The sequence below is a fragment of the Balaenoptera musculus genome, chromosome X, assembly GCF_009873245.2.
Source record: "Balaenoptera musculus isolate JJ_BM4_2016_0621 chromosome X, mBalMus1.pri.v3, whole genome shotgun sequence".
In the NCBI taxonomy this organism is placed as follows: Eukaryota; Metazoa; Chordata; class Mammalia; order Artiodactyla; family Balaenopteridae; genus Balaenoptera; species Balaenoptera musculus.
Window position 1 is genome coordinate 99,840,799 of NC_045806.1, and position 15,034 is coordinate 99,855,832.

At 55.8% G+C, this 15,034-nt stretch overlaps 1 protein-coding gene across 4 annotated transcripts in view; it reads left to right on the top strand.

Moving 5' to 3' along the window:
- Positions 1-1,505: 1,505 nt before the first annotated feature.
- LONRF3 (LON peptidase N-terminal domain and ring finger 3) overlaps positions 1,506-15,034 on the top strand; it is a 37,084-nt gene continuing 23,555 nt past the window's right edge. For 2 of the 4 annotated variants that reach the window (XM_036839854.1, XM_036839855.1), the window contains exons 1-5: positions 1,522-2,480; positions 5,097-5,215; positions 8,385-8,507; positions 12,414-12,569; positions 14,579-14,846. In XM_036839854.1, the coding sequence (XP_036695749.1) occupies positions 1,664-2,480; positions 5,097-5,215; positions 8,385-8,507; positions 12,414-12,569; positions 14,579-14,846 (1,483 nt within the window). In that variant the 5' untranslated portion in view covers positions 1,522-1,663. Of the gene's footprint in view, positions 2,481-5,096; positions 5,216-8,384; positions 8,508-12,413; positions 12,570-14,578; positions 14,847-15,034 lie in introns of all 4 variants that reach the window. The other 2 variants (XM_036839857.1, XM_036839856.1) reach the window with 2 other exon arrangements.

Below are 15,034 nucleotides of genomic sequence, written 5' to 3' on the forward strand. Positions count from 1 at the left end.
TGTCCTGTCTCAGAGGGAGGCTCTAAGGATAGCTGCACAGTATCTGTTCTCTGGGACCTTGGTGTTGACTCAAGGGGGATTAATGACCTAAAGAGACACAGCCCGGATGGAGCCTGTGGTTCCCAGCTCTGAAACATAACTAGTCATCCTTGACACTGGTTCAGAAGCCAAAACGATGGCTCCCAGAGTTTTAGATCACTTGCCCAAGGTCACTCAGCTAAGAAATGGCCAGAGCAGGCGCCCATTGTAGGTCCTCAGGCCTCTGCGGCGGCACTCTACCTCGGTCGTGGCTCCAGGCAGTACCGAGAGCCTGCCGACTCCGGAGGCCCACTGAGCCGGAGACAAGTCCAGACCCCACCTCCCCGCTTGGAGCAGCGGGACCCTTATTTGCGCGAGTGGCTCCCGTCCGAAGTGTGAGGGTGGGAGGGAGACGTGGGGTGGGCGGTTCACTCTGGCCTTCTGGAAGGAAGCGGGGCACCCTTGAGGCCACTAGCCGTTGTGAGCCAAGCATCGCGGCTTGTGCGCAGCCCCCCACTGTGACGCGCCTGCGTCGGAAGTCTCCGCTCTGGAGCGGCGGACCGGCAGGCAGCGGGGCCGGCCGCTGGAGTGCGCCGGGACTCGCGGACTTTCTTCCGAGCAGCGCTCTGGGTTCCCGCCTTCCGCCCGCCGTTCTCCCACGCCCCCGGAGTGCCCACTGACCCCAGCAGGCCTTGTGCTCGCGGCCGCGCCCATCCTGCCCCAGCGCAGGTTCCAGCGTTGGAGGAGACAGAGGTGAGGAAGCGGGGCGCGCGGGGGGCCTCCTCCGGGCGCTAGCCGGCGAGCGCATCTTCTCCGCACGTCCCTCTCCGCTCAGCGAGCGCCGCCAAACTGCTGAGCCCGCCGGGCCCGCTGCTCCGAGTCGCTCCCGGCACAGGAGATCAAGCGCCCTCGGATAACCGCACACACTACCTTTGGGGGACTCCATGGGGAAGGTGGCCAGGGACCCCGGGTGTGAGGAGCCGAGGCCGGGACCCGGGTGGGGGGCTGCCCGGGGACCCTCCCAACCCGCTTCCCTTCGCACACAGCCGCTGTCGCCCCTGGGAGGGCAAGCCTCCGGCGTCCCCAAAGACCTGGTGGACTGCGCGCCTCGAGGTACCGGCCTCTCGAGGGGAGAGGGGACCGCTAGCGAGCGGCTGGAAGAGGGGACCTGTTTGCTGACGGGTTTGGAGGTGGGATGGGGTAGGGTTTGGAGACGGAGAAGCCCAGGAGAAGACGCTGGGTTTTTTCTTTCCCTCCCCGTCTTCCGGAAAGGAACCACATTGCGAGGGGGAACTAAGGCAGAGTGTAAACACAAACAACCGCAAAAAGAAGCCAAGAAAAGCTAAGCCCAAAGAAGCAAGCGCAACACTGTTACAAAACTGTCTGGTTTTGTAACAATCGCCCCGCCGCCGGCCAATGAGCGGCGTGGCGGCGCATCACGTGGTGTCGTTTTATATAACACTTTGCTGAGACAAGACAGTTATTAGGCGGCGTGGGGCGGCCGGCATGGAGCTCGCGGAGGCAGTGCAGGCGCCGGCGAGCGGCAGAGCGGCGGCCGTGGCAGCCCCGACTCCCTCCAGCCGCCGCTCCCTGCTCCGCGTCCCCGGCCCCTAGACGCCTCTTCCCCACGCATGTTCCTCTCCCTATGGCTTCATTTCAGACTGAACAGATGCTGAGCTTGCCCGCCGAGCTCTGCAGCAACAACTTAGAGCTGGCGGAGCCGGCGGCATCACTGGCCCGCGGAGACACGGACCCCCACCCAGAGGCGGCTACAGAAGGCCCCGCACCTCTACCGACTCGGCCGCCGCCGCAGGAACGGCCTCCGAGGGCCTCGACGCCGGAGTGCGAAGTCCTGCTCACGCAGGCCGACGCCCTGGCGTCTGGGGGGCGCCTCCGGGAAGCCCTCGAGGTGTACCGACAGCTCTCGGAGCGGCAGCAGCTGGTGGCCGAGCAGCTGGAGCAGCTGGTGCGCTGCCTGGCCGAGAAAGTCCCTCAAGGCGAGGAGCCGGCGCCGGAGCCCCCGGACGGGAGCCGCGGGGCGAGCTGCGCGCTGGCGGCGGAAGAGGCAGGGGCGGCGACGGCCGCCGAGGCCACCGAGGTGTGGGACGGCTTCAAGTGCCGGAAGTGCCATGGATTTCTCTCAGACCCCGTGTCCTTGTCCTGCGGACACACCTTTTGTAAACTGTGCCTGGAACGCGGGCGGGCAGCCGACCGGCGCTGTGCGCTGTGCGGGGTCAAACTCTCCGCTTTGATGGTGGCCACCGGGCGGGCGCGCGGGGCCCGGCGGGCTGGGCAGCAGGCGCCGCCGCCGCTGCGGGTCAACGTGGTGCTCAGCGGCCTCCTCGGCAAGTTGTTCCCGGGCCCAGCAAGGGCGTCGCAACTCCGGCACGAGGGCAACCGGCTGTACCGCGAGCACCAGGTGGAGGCGGCGCTGCTCAAGTACAACGAGGCAGTTAGGCTAGGTGAGCCCACCGTGCCGCCGGGGCCGGGGCGGGCGGGGGCACGAGCCCGGCGGGGAGCTGCGGGGTGGACCCGGGCGGAGGAGGGCGCGCGGACCTTCGGATGGACCGCGACCGGAGTGGAGGAGGGGGGCTCTGGAGTTCCGTCTCCGACTTCTTCTCTGTCTCTACTGGTTCATCGCCCTTTCTCTGGGTCTCTGTCTATCTCTCTGCTCTTTGTCTTTTTCTGTGTCTCCTGTTAGCTTGTGTGCTTCTGCGTGTCTCAGCCCCTGCTTCTGTTTGTGTCGCTCTGTTTCTCCGTCTTTTTCTTTCTTTCCGTATCTTTGTCACTCTGGCTCTTGCTCGGTGTCACCGTCTGTTTCTCGGGCTTGCCTTCTCCTTCTGTCTCTGCGCGCCCGGGCCCCTCTTAACACCTGCCCGTAGCTTTCGGGCCAGCAGGGGAACTTCGCACCCTTCCCACTCACGCGCCGGGGCCTCTGGGCTCCCGCCAGCCTGGGATGTTCGGTCGGCGCCTGCGTCTGCCGCTCCCTCCCGGCCTGGGGCCGCCGTGGCTGCCGGGAGTTGTCCCTTCCGGGGCCGCGGCTCCCGGTGGGGTGGGTCCGGCGTGGAATTAGGTCAGGAGAGCACTGGTTGCATAAGGGCCGCGAGCGGCCCGGGCCGGGCGGCCCCTCCTCCGCGCGGGCGGGCGAGATTGTGTAACGGCTGAGGTAGCTGAAGTGGGCCACGCTCGCCTCGGAAACCATCCCGGGAGCGTGTGCGGGCGGGGTGGGGGGAGCGCTCGCGCCCCGTCGCCCTGTGACTCATTGTCACCGCTTCCTATCACACGATCCTCGGCTGAAATAGATGCCCCCCCCCCCGCCCGACCGCCCGCAGCCTGCGCTCTCGCCTCGAACACCAGCCCGACAGCCCAGAGGGCGACCGGCCAGGCGACGGCTCGGGGATCCCCGGGGACCGTGGGCTGGCTGCCAAGGGGCCCGCCTCTGTCCCGCTTTCCCGTGCCGCCTGAGGAGGGATGGGTGGTCTTTGCGGCCTCAAGGGCGATGTGGGCAGTCCCGCGCCCCGGGCCGCACTAGGGCGCCCGAGTTCCCTCAGGGAACGACTCTCCCCCTCCCCGACCCCCCGCGTCTGGACCCAGGAAGTGGCCGCCGAGCCGCGGGTATTGCCCAGCTCTGGCCGGCTGCCAGGAGCTCGGCGGCGGGGCGCGGTGTCTGGCGAAGCGTGCCGGGGAGGAGGCGACAGGGCTGGGCAGACAGGGCTCTGGGATCCCAGGGTGCCCTGAGCCCCACTCGGATGGGTGGAGGAGGGGGTGGGCTGGCGCCTCCACGTGTTGAATCTCCACCCGAGCTTGCAACAGGTAATGGGGGAGGGGGAGGAACGAGACCCCGTGTGCCCAAGCAAAGCACAGTGTGTGCTGCAAGGAAAGGGACAGAGGAGACTGCAAACTCTTGACTGATGTCTTAAGAGCAAGTAATTGGCACCCAGGCGAACCCTCTGCACACCCCTGGGGGGAAAACCCCAGCAAAGCCTGTTCCCGCAGCAGAAGCTGGAGCCCAGTCCCTGGGGAATAGCAGGGCAGTATGAAGTAGACAGGTGGCGCCGCTTAAGCCCAGGTCTCCAAGGGAGGTTCCATTCCTTTCAGCGGACCCGTAAGGGCCAGGAAAGCCCCTTCCTGCCCTCCTCCTCCTCCCCCTTTGTTGTTGTCACCACTTTTCCCTGGGGGTTCTTCCTTGCACCACCAGAGGAGTCAGGGTGAAAAATGTCAAGACCTCTTCACCCTTCTAAGAGGAAAGGGACCTCCCCAACAAAGAGTATCTTTGTGCTGGAAGATGGCCAGTCTCTCTTCCTTACTATTCGAAGTACTACACTCCCCTTCGGAAAAAAAGGAACCTGTCTCCCACCCCAGATTCAGAGTCTGGCCAACTAGCTAGACTTTGAGCAGATGCCTTCCCCTCTCTGGGCTTGATTTTCCTTGAAGAATGGGTTGATTGAGCCAGATGATCTCTAAAGGCCTTTCCAGCCCTGGCATCTAGTGGTTCAGAGTATTGGTGAGAGCCAACCTCACTTTATTCCCAGAAGCCTTGTCCATTCACATCTGCCCATCTGTAATGAGAGGATGGAGGCTTGCGGACGCATTTCTATTTTCTTCAGAAGAACTTCATGTGTGCTGGGGTTTGTAGACAGAGATGTCGCTGATATCACCGGGAGACTAACTTGGACTTGTCTTCCTGGTGGCAAGGATGGGGGTCACATCTGGCCATCCCTTCTCCTTCCTCCCTGGCCTGTTTCCTTGTGGGCAGTACCTCACCCAGAAGCCAGGCTGCCAGTTGCTAGCCACGGCCATGAAGCAGGGTGCCAGAGTTTCCTGTATGTCAAAGTTGCTAATGCACCACTGACACCACAGGCCCTCTAAGGAACTGCTTGAGAGAAGGGGAAAAATGACTTCTTTACAGGTGGGGAAGCTCAGACCCAGAGTGGTTGGGGGGTGTGGTAGGCAGGGCAATATTAGGGCTGGAGATCGAGCTTACCCCTTTGGGTCCCTAGTAGAAAAGTCCTAGATAACTTGCCATTTTGCTCAAGGTTTTTTTGTTGTTGTTTGTTTGTTTTTTCTCATTTTGGCAGCTCCAAATGACCACTTACTTTACAGCAACCGGTCTCAAATTTATTTCACCTTGGAGTCTCATGAGGATGCACTGCACGATGCAGAAATAGCATGTAAGCTCCGCCCCATGGGGTTTAAGGTGAGTGTGGGATGGGAGGGATGGGAAGGAATTGTACTGCAGACAGGAACTGGCAGGAAGGACTGCCTCCCTCACTCAGAGCAGGGAGAAGGCTCTTCAAAGGAGCTGGGGGGTGTCCCTTGACAAAGGGTGACTTAGGGATCTGCAAGGGAGCTGATCTTCCACTGATGGCCTGCAGAGCAGCCTGGGCCTTGTGACACTCTAGAGCATGGACTTGGGAGCCAGACTGCCTGAGTTTATGTCCCAGCTCTGCTACTTTCACTAGCTGTGCAGCCTTGGCAAATTACCTAACCTCCCTGTACCTCATCTTCTCATCTATAAAATGAGGATATTCAAAGCATCTACTTCACAGGGTTTGTTGTGAGGATTACATGAGCTAATGCATGCAGATACTTAGAACAATGCCTGGCACATAGCGTTGTATGTGTCTGCCATCATCAGCATCATTCTTTTCCCAGGACAGTAGAAAGAGGAGGGAGAGAGAAGTATTGCTGGCTCGTTCTGCCATCTGAAGTCCTTAATGTAGTCAGTCAGCCTGCCGGTTCCCTAAACATGTAGGTCACATGGAAGGGTGGGGAGAAAGACAGGTTCAGCATCTCTCAAGATGCCAGGGTGCAAAGTGCCACTTTCTGCATCTCTGTCAGGCCTCAGGACTGGCCCTCAGCCACATTTCAATATTTTGTTTAGAAGATTAGATTTGAGCCTGGGCTCTACTACCTGCAAGCTAAGTGACCATGGGGAAGTCGCTTCACTCTCTGAACCCTAAATGTCCTAGTTTGCAAAACGAAGATCTTGCTGTCTGCCCTGATCGCCTCACAGGGATGCAGTGAGGGTTACAGGTGAGCGTGGCCAAGAGACCATTCTGTGAGCTGTAACGCTGGCTCTTGGTGTAGTCCTCTCTCTACACAACCCCAGCTCATCCAAGGCTGTGATCCCTTATCTGAATCCCGTGGGGCCAGATAGGTTCAGAATCCAGAATGTTTCCAATCTCACAAAGACCAGGTATTAGCTCTGGACAGCACCCCACAGTCACACACACTATTTCTGCAGGATATTACATGAAAATATACACTAAGTGGGACAAAGACTGTAACACACATCATCTTAGGTCAGGTTTTGCCGCCTAATGATTTTGATGTCAAGCTTATGAAAATATTGGATTATCAGACTGTTTTCTGGATCTGGGAACTTCAGATAAAACATTGTGGAGCTGCATACTGGGCCATTAATGTCAGAGAGAATCTCGTATGTTCTTTCATGAGAAGATTTTCATGAGTGATGATGGATTAGTATATTCTCTTTCCCAAGGAGCACAATTACAGTTTATTCAAAGTCACCAAAGTCTTAACCCACCGGAGCTTCAGTGGGAGCATTTCAGGCCTTGTAGTGGCGCAGGCCAGTGAGCTGCCTGGGCGTAAGAGGACTTCTCTTGCAACTCTTTCTGCTCTTTCTGCTTACGCCCCCTAAGGGCTGGGGCCTCCACAGTGCAGTGGGAGACAAGGCTGAGTAAGCAGTGGACCATTTTGGATGAAACAGGAAAAGTGACTTCCCCCGTGAAGGAAGAGTTGGTGGAAATATTAAACAGGAGTTCATTTCCCCAAAGCGCTGGGGTAAGCAGAGAGGCAGTGACGAGAGAACTCTACTGACTTGGGGGTTGAGAGAAGACTTGAACCGAGGCTTCTGATTCAGAGCCACCTCACACCCCGATTTGCATATTTCCCACCATTTCTATATGAAACGCCCCTATGGGAGGAGTTCACCGCGTGCAGCCCTATTCCAGCCACCCAGCCAGGGCTCGGTGCTTCTCAAACTCTCCTGCAGGCGGTACAGCTCCCAGTAGGGTGAGCTGGCTGCCCTGAGCAAGTGGAGTATATATGGGTTGCTTCTTGGTATGATTGGTCAGATCCCAAAAGCCTCTCCAGGCTCCCAGCATTTATCCCCTCTAGCCGCCCTGAAATGTCACACAAGCCTTTCTCCTGAGGGCCCCTGGAGCACTGCTGGGAAGATGCAACAAGCCATGCATCCGGCTCCAGAAGGAGGGGGAGTTCTGGGGGAGGCCCCCAAGAGGCTTGGAGCAGGGGCCACTGCTCAAGAAGGCAGATCCCAGCTGGCCCCTGTAGCCAGGCCTGAGCCGGAGGGCACCGCGGCCTGTAGAGGTGTGTCGGAAGGGGAGGCCCCGCATATTAGAGCGCCCAGCAGCTGCAACCTGGATTGTTTCCTTCACTAAGTTACACTCGGGGTCAGTCGTGGAGGTGAGGGAGTGGGGAGCAGGCCCCTGAGGGGCAGCCTCGAAGCCAAGCTGCCAGGAGCACCTGTCCTAAGGCACGGAGAGAAGGCAGCCCTCTTCCCACCTCTCTTCTTTTTCCTCCCTCTTCCCCAGGATGCTCCTCTCCTACCCCTTAGGGTTTCTCTCCCAGGGCAGTTGGGCTTGAACCCTGAGGAGCCCTAAAACTTCTTATACTATTTCAAGATGTGGCGAGGGAGCAGATGTGAGCTGAGCCCACCGGAGCCAAAGTGTTTGCGCAGGCCCTGGTTAGCCCTCCAAAGGGGCGGTCTGCTTTGCGGGGGGGGGGGGGGGGACACAGTTCTAGTTCCAGCTTTGCTACTAGCTACCTTCGAGGTCTTGGAGAGATCACGTGCCTTGGCTCACTTGGGCCTCTTCTGATAAATGATCAGTGAGTGTAGGTGGTCACTCAGCCGGCAACGTGGACTAGGTCTCAGCTTGACAGACCAGTTACCAGGAAGGCCCATCCAGGCAGGTCCTGAAACCTGGTTAGTATGTGCTCAAACGGGGGCTCTTGCTACATTTGGTACCTCCTCCAATACAATGGTGGGGCCAGGAGAGGGGGAGGCGGAGTTGCGGGGGAGGTAGTATGGCACAGTGGTTGAGAATTTGGGCTTCGCTATCAGTCAGTCCCAGGCTCAAAACCTGATTCTGCAATTTCCCACCCAGGTTATTTTGGGCGAGTCATTTCTCTGGGTCTCAGTTTATCTCCTTGAAAATGGGCTTCAGAACAGTTGCCTACCTAGTAGGGCTATAGATAAGATAGTCCTTTTAAAACCCTTCACATGACAGTGAAAACCCATGAAGCAGTTAGCTGGTGTTATGAATGATAGCAGCATCAAGAGGTGGATAAGAATGGGATTGAATGCTCATGTTTTCTTCCAGGCACACTTCAGAAAAGCGCAAGCCTTAGCCACCCTGGGCAAGGTGGAGGAAGCACTAAGGGAGTTTCTATACTGTGTGTCCCTTGATGGAAAGAACAAAAGAGCAAGAGCTGAAGCCCAAAGGGTGAGTTGAGATGACGTCAGGTCCAGCTGCCCAGTGGGCCCCCATCCCTCTGTCTTCTCCGGGTGGGGGGAGTGAGGGAGCTGCCCTTCCTGGGATGGGGGGTCCTGAGTGGGTGGCTCCCTGGGTCAAGGGGACAGGAGCGAGACACAAGTGCCAATTGATGGCCCGGAAGCACCATCCTTTTGGCATGTACAATCAGACTGAGCAGTTCCTGCATTTCTGTAGGAGCTGGTGAGGAATGTTCTTGCTTCTTTGACTCGGGGTTTGGGTTGTCAGTGGGAAACAAACAAAACAAAATAAAACCAAATAAGTTAACATGGGGATGGAGGCCCACTGAGGAGATTCTGGCTGTTGGCAAGAGGTCCTGGGTGTGAGGCTGCCTGCAGTTGTAGAACTTTTCTTGGGCTGAGTCACAGCTTCACCAGTCACACAGGGCAGCCAGCTCCTCAGAAGGGATGTTGGGTCCCATCTGCCCTGCCATATGCAGAACTCCAACCTTCAGCTCCTTTGCTAGAAATAAAACACATACAGAATTTAAGTCAAGGACTATTACAATATAATCCAAACAGTCATTCCAAGCCTTGAGTCCTGGGAGAATGTGGATGTTAGTTTTTAAATACTGGGCGCATTAGTGAAGGCTCAAGCATCCTCAGTTCGTGGACTTCGTTGCTTACTGTTCTGCAGTGTATTCTCACGGTGTCTGGCTAGTTGGCCTGGAAGTCGGATGCTAGCAATCAGTGGTGGCCTCTGCTCTCCCACTCCCTATTCACCGCCACTCCCCAGGCGCCTCTGTCCCAGTACAGTGAGGCAGAGCAGTGGATGAAGAAAGGGCGCAATAGACAGGAGTGGTTTCTGAAGGCTCCAGAAAGGAATCCTTAGCAAAATCAATGAACTAGGGGAAGCTGAGCTCTGGAGGTTCTGCCTCTCGCGGAAGGTTTCTTTTCCGGGAAGTTGCTTTGGCCTGGTTAGTCAGAACGCTGGTGGCAGAGAATTGCTCCAAGCTGTGGACCCTTTCCCAAATCTTAACTGTACTCCATAGTGTGAGTAATAATAATAATAGCTAACATTTATTGAGCGTTTCCTATGCACCCCGCACTGTGCTATGAGCTTTATGGGGAAGATATAATTTAATTTCCACAGTGTCCCTATGAGGGTAGGTACTATTATTTATCCCCATGTTACAGATGAGACAGATGGGAAGCTGAGGCTTGGTGACTTTCCTGAGGTCACACACTTAGTGATTGGTGAAAGAGCAATCAAACGCAACCCCACCTGCTTCCAGAGTCTGCCTTGTGAGCTGCTCCACCATCCTGCCTTCCAGGAGGCCTTGTCAGGAGTCTCAGCACCCACTGCTGGGGCTAGGGGGAGAGCAGCAATGGAATTATCCAGGTCTGGGATGGATGGACAGAGGTGATTAGAAGAGCCTTGACTTTTGGGGACAGAGTGTGCAAAGGCCAAAAGAGGCAGGTGTTGGGCTCAGGAGTGAGTGGTTTCTTTATTCTCATTTGTCCATTTCCCAGTTGGCCTGAGAGGCTCTGGTATCATCATTTGGGTTGATCTCTCTTTACAGCCCGATTCTACAGACAACCTAGTGTCATTTCCACAGCTGCCTTAACGGGGCAGGGCAACACATTGTGCTAAGCTCTGAGACCCAAAGAGGCATAAGCCACAGTGTCAGTCCTCAAGGACCTACCTTACAATCTTGCACTTGTTATATAGTGTAATATAAATTTCGGACAATACAAGCAAGCATTTGCCTGTGACGAGTGTTCTGGAGTTCTGAAGCTAGGGTGAGAATTTAGAGGCGAATTTCCACTGAGTGTGGCGAAGGCATGGCAGCTACTTAAGAACACTGAGGACCCTCCGCTTTGCTTATTTACTGGATTGTTCCCATTCCAGGGATAAAGATATGACACAGATGGTCCAGGTTCACTTGGGATTAATTAGCTGCCTTAGCCACTCACAGGCCTGGGTTTCTTTTTAATGTTTGTATTTACCTCAGATTCTTTTCTGCCCTCTTGACCCATCTGGGTCTTTCAAAGGCTGACACTGAAGTGGAATTGACTTCCATTCGTATGTGGCATGCTCATTCTCACTGAGAGTTGACCCCAAATTTTGTTTTCCAAAGCCACTGAGAAGGCCTAGTCTGAGATCTTAGGTATTAAAGGAAGGAGGTCAGTGCTGCTGTTACTTCTGCTTTGTTTCCTTCGAGTTCCCTCTCTGCCTCTCCTTCCCTCTCACCACACTCTACCCTTTTATCCTTGTACCTTGGGATGCCCTGTGGCTGCCCAGTGCTCTTTCTGGGAGAATTCCAGGGAGATTGCTTCAGAAGTGGGTTGGTTGGTCCTGGTGGGCCACTCGGGAGGGCTTCTGAGAGCCAACTTTGGCTCCTGTGGAAGAGGAGCCTCTGAAAGCTGGTATTTATGGCCCTGGGCACACTGAGTACCTCCCCACCTCACTCCTTTACCAACTTACAGCTGGGAGGAGATAGAGGCATCTGCTGAAGACTTTGGGTCTGAACCCTAGGCCTCTCCCTGCGCCCTGGGATGGCTAGTGTCTTAATTCAGTTCCATCCAGTGTGATGGGTATTTACTGGACATCTGTCACGTGCCCTCCAGAAGGTGACCATCTGGTTAGAGAGAAAGACTTATATCTGCAACGCAATTTGAGGCTAACACAAGACTGTGTAGTGTAAGGTGCTATCTTATGGTGTAGTCGAGAACACAGAAGGACAGGAGAGATCAGGGGGGCTGGGGGAGTAGGGGAAGGCAGTGCTGGAGCTGAGCCTTGAGGGATGAGCAGGGCTTGGCTATGTGGAAAGTGCTGGCGTCAGAAGGAACATCACGAAGGAACTGCTGGGGGCTAGCAAAAGAGCAAATCAAACCAGAGAGAGTTTGGTCAGAGTTTCGGTCAGATTCTCCTGATCAGTTAATACCCTATTACCCAGAACAAGGGGTGGAGCGCCCTTTAGTGGGTCTCAGCGGCAAACTTGTGAATCTGTTTTAGAAGTGAGTGACCTGCCTTCCTGTGTTGTGTTACATACGATAGATACATATGTATATTGATAATTGGCACTTTCACAGGGGAGAACTGAAACAAGGATGTGGGCAGCTGATGGCGCAGCGTCCACGCGACCGCACATCTTTGACTCACAGTCCCTTCTGGGTCTTCTACCTGCCCCCGCACCACTGCCCCCAGCTTATCAATTGCAAAGGAAGCCAGCCATAGACTGGAAGCGGCCTGCCCCCAGTCCTTGACGATACCTGACATTCTCTGGAAAGTGAAGGCCAGAAACGGGGAGGAGAGACTAGGAGAAGAGGGAGGAAGGTTGGGTTCTGCTTTTCCTAACATTTCACTGCTGAAGGGATTCATGATCCGGGGCTGATGGAGGAGGGAGCAAAATGGGCAGGGTGGGAAGAAATATCGAGGAACCTCGATGACATTTGTCACCTTCTACCCATGGGGGTGTCGCGGACACAACTCCAGGTCCCCCTGCTGACGCTTCTCTCCCGCCTTCACCTCTGCCTCTTTCCTCCTAGGTAGGTTTTGAAATCCCCCTGCAGATATTTCTACGGAATGGTAGCAGCGGAGTGGTGGTTTGTACCTCTGGCAAGGCTGACAAAGGCATCTGTAGTGCCTTTTAAAAATCCAGATTCTCGGGCCACACTTCAGACCTGGGGGAGCCGGGCATGGGAACTTAGAACCTGGAGTTTTCTTAAGCTCCCCAGGCAATTCCGACGCGCTGAAGTGAGGACCCCTGCCCCACTGTGTCGGGGTCTCTGGTCCAAGGCTTCCTCCCTGGAGTTTGGCCCCGCAAGCTGTGCCCTTTGCCCCTTCCTCCCCCCCGCCCTTCACCCAAGCACCTGTAGAAACTTAAGTAGTGAAGTCTTCTGTTTTATGTCACAGCTTCTCCTTAGTTTCTTTTCACCATCACTCCCGGGGGCTTCTCAGGAACATTCTCCCGATATCCTGAAGCTGTTGGCACCTCACCCTAGATTAAAGGAACACGTAGAGTCATTGGCTACTGAAGGCACCAGCCATAATCTACCAGAGTTGTCACAGGTAAAACTCCACTCACCCAGTTCGCTCGTGACGCTTCGTTTGGCTGTTTTGTGGGCAAACGTGGGGAGTGAGCCCTCACCCTCCTACTTCATTCGGTTCCTGAGAAAGAAGAAATGGAGCCGCTCATGGCTGCGTTCTTTGCTAGAAGGCTATTTCTTAAAGATGAAATTGGATTTTAGGCAGGGGCCCGGGGTTGATGATTTATTACGTTTAGTTTTCAGTTCTTGGTCAGATCCAGCTGAAAGAGAGAGTTGACAGAACTAGAAAGGAACTGCCCCACTTCCCCTGGAGCCCTTCAGTCGGGGTGGCTTTATCAGCTTAGGGGTGGAGCCTGGGAAGAGGGCCTGACAGCCCCTCCTTTCCTGCTTTTTGTTTGTGCAAGCTGCTCGTCTTTGAGCACCAGCTAAGTTCCTTGTGCAAAGACAACTCCATTTGATCCCCAAGGGGAGGTAATTTCATATTCCTGCACCGTGTCTTACACGTAAGTAGACTTCCAGTACATATTTGGAGCCAGGGAGAGGGAAGCGACTTAGGAAGTCGCAGGTATTTGAGTCTTTGAAAACGATGGTCTCCAGGCCCTAGCTTTCCCAGCAGAGGGCAAGTGGGCAGAGGCTGGGGCTCAGAAGGGCAGACGTGAAGGCAGAGTTGAGCTCTGAAGATCTAGGCACCTTGGGACATCTGCCTGCCCTCCATCTGTGATCTGTGTTCCTCCCCTGTATGTGAGCCCTGGGGTCTCTGTGGCTTCTTGGATTCTCTGACAGGTGAGAATCTTACATTTCCCTGGCTTCTTTCCCCGCTCTGGAGAATGAATAAAATGCAGGTGTACCTGACTCAAAAAAGGGTGGTGTGGGGCAGAACTTAAGAGTATCTCCTGAAATCAAAGCACCCCTAGTGCATTTCAATACTTGTTTGAGATCATTATTACAAGATTGAGAACCCTAACACTGAACCAAAGTGTCTGGAGTGACTTCTACTGGCAGCTCAATCTGAAATGAAGAAAAATAGCACCCCTGGCTTTCCCATGTGAGCCAGCTGGGGAGCAGGGATTGGGTTTCCACCCAAACTTTGCCTTGCAAAGCAGTGTACCGTGTAGACTATGCCTGGGGCTCGTGGAAAGGATGCGGCAGTGCCATAGTGCTGAAAAAACCCTGAACTCCCCAGGTTAGGGACTCAGAAAACCCACATCCTTTTTCTCCTTACCTCATCATTTTCTCCCAGCTGTGCACTGCCCATTTTTCATCTATCTACCAATTTTTTTGGTTGGGGTTGGAGGGGAGAAAACAGCATGAGCGTTTTGACCCGTGTGCTGTGGATGTGGAGTAGAGAGGGGTTCTCTAGGTAAACCTGCATAAGCACCTTGTCATTGGATTTGTTTTTTCTAGATCCTTCTCCTGGAAAAAAATTCTTTAAAAGGCTAGAGACATTATTGATCGTTTTGCCAAATGATCTTGTCTCTTTTTCAGACTTTTCACCCAAAATCTAGTGAAAAGACTAATTTGCCCCTAGTTTGTTTGACCAGTATAACACATAGCTCTGGAGCGTGAGGGCACTCGGCAGGCCTGTGAACACACCTGTGCCAGAGCCTTCCCGAAAGTTCCTTGGGAGCTGGGTGTGGGGCTCGAGGATGGCCCGGAATGGCAGTGAGGGTGAGAGGAAGTACTGAGCGGCTGGATGTGCCCTCGCTGTGCTGCATGCCTTGCTTTCCCTCAGGTAGTGCCTGGGGACTGATTTGGAGAGGAGCGGGGCCTGGCACCGCACTTGCCATTCTCCAGTTCAGCGCGGCCCAAGGACTCTCTCCCCACACGCCTTTCTGTCCTTGCCTCAGACAGAGGTTCCTCCGCCCCGCCCCAGCTGGGCCTGCCTGTGCCCTATGACGGCCCATCAGTTAAGCTGCACGTCCTCTAGATGGTCAGCACTGTGCGGTATCTTCTCACTGTGCCCCTGGGGAGAAGCATCAGAGGCCGATGTTGGTCGCGAGTAGATCCTGATGTTTGGCTCTTTCTTTCCAGGAAACGCTGGAGCGCCCACACTGTTCTAGTCAGGAGGCGGCAGCAGCCAGGGGGCACAGAGGCAGCCCGATGAACCTCGTGCCGGTGAAAGGGGACAGGCGGCAAGACGGCCCGGAGGAGCAGGACGGAGCGGAGGAGGAGGCGGGGGGGGGCGCTGCCTCTCCCCAGGCTGCCTCCAGCAAGGCTGGCAAATGCCAGGAGAAGAAAAGGAAGCGCTGCCAAACCGAACCCCAAGACCCAGACGTGCCTAGGAAAGCGTCTAAGCCAGGTGCGGACTCTCCCCGGGGGGCAAGCGGCCCGGAGGAGGGCCCGGCTCACCAGTATACGGAGGTCCCTCACCCTCCACGGGAGGGCTCCGCGGCTCTGCATGGGGCCCAGCTCTCAGCTCTGCCGCCTCCGGGGTGGCTGTGGGGTTTCTGTGAGAGCACAGCGTCGAGTACTGACATCTCATGCCCT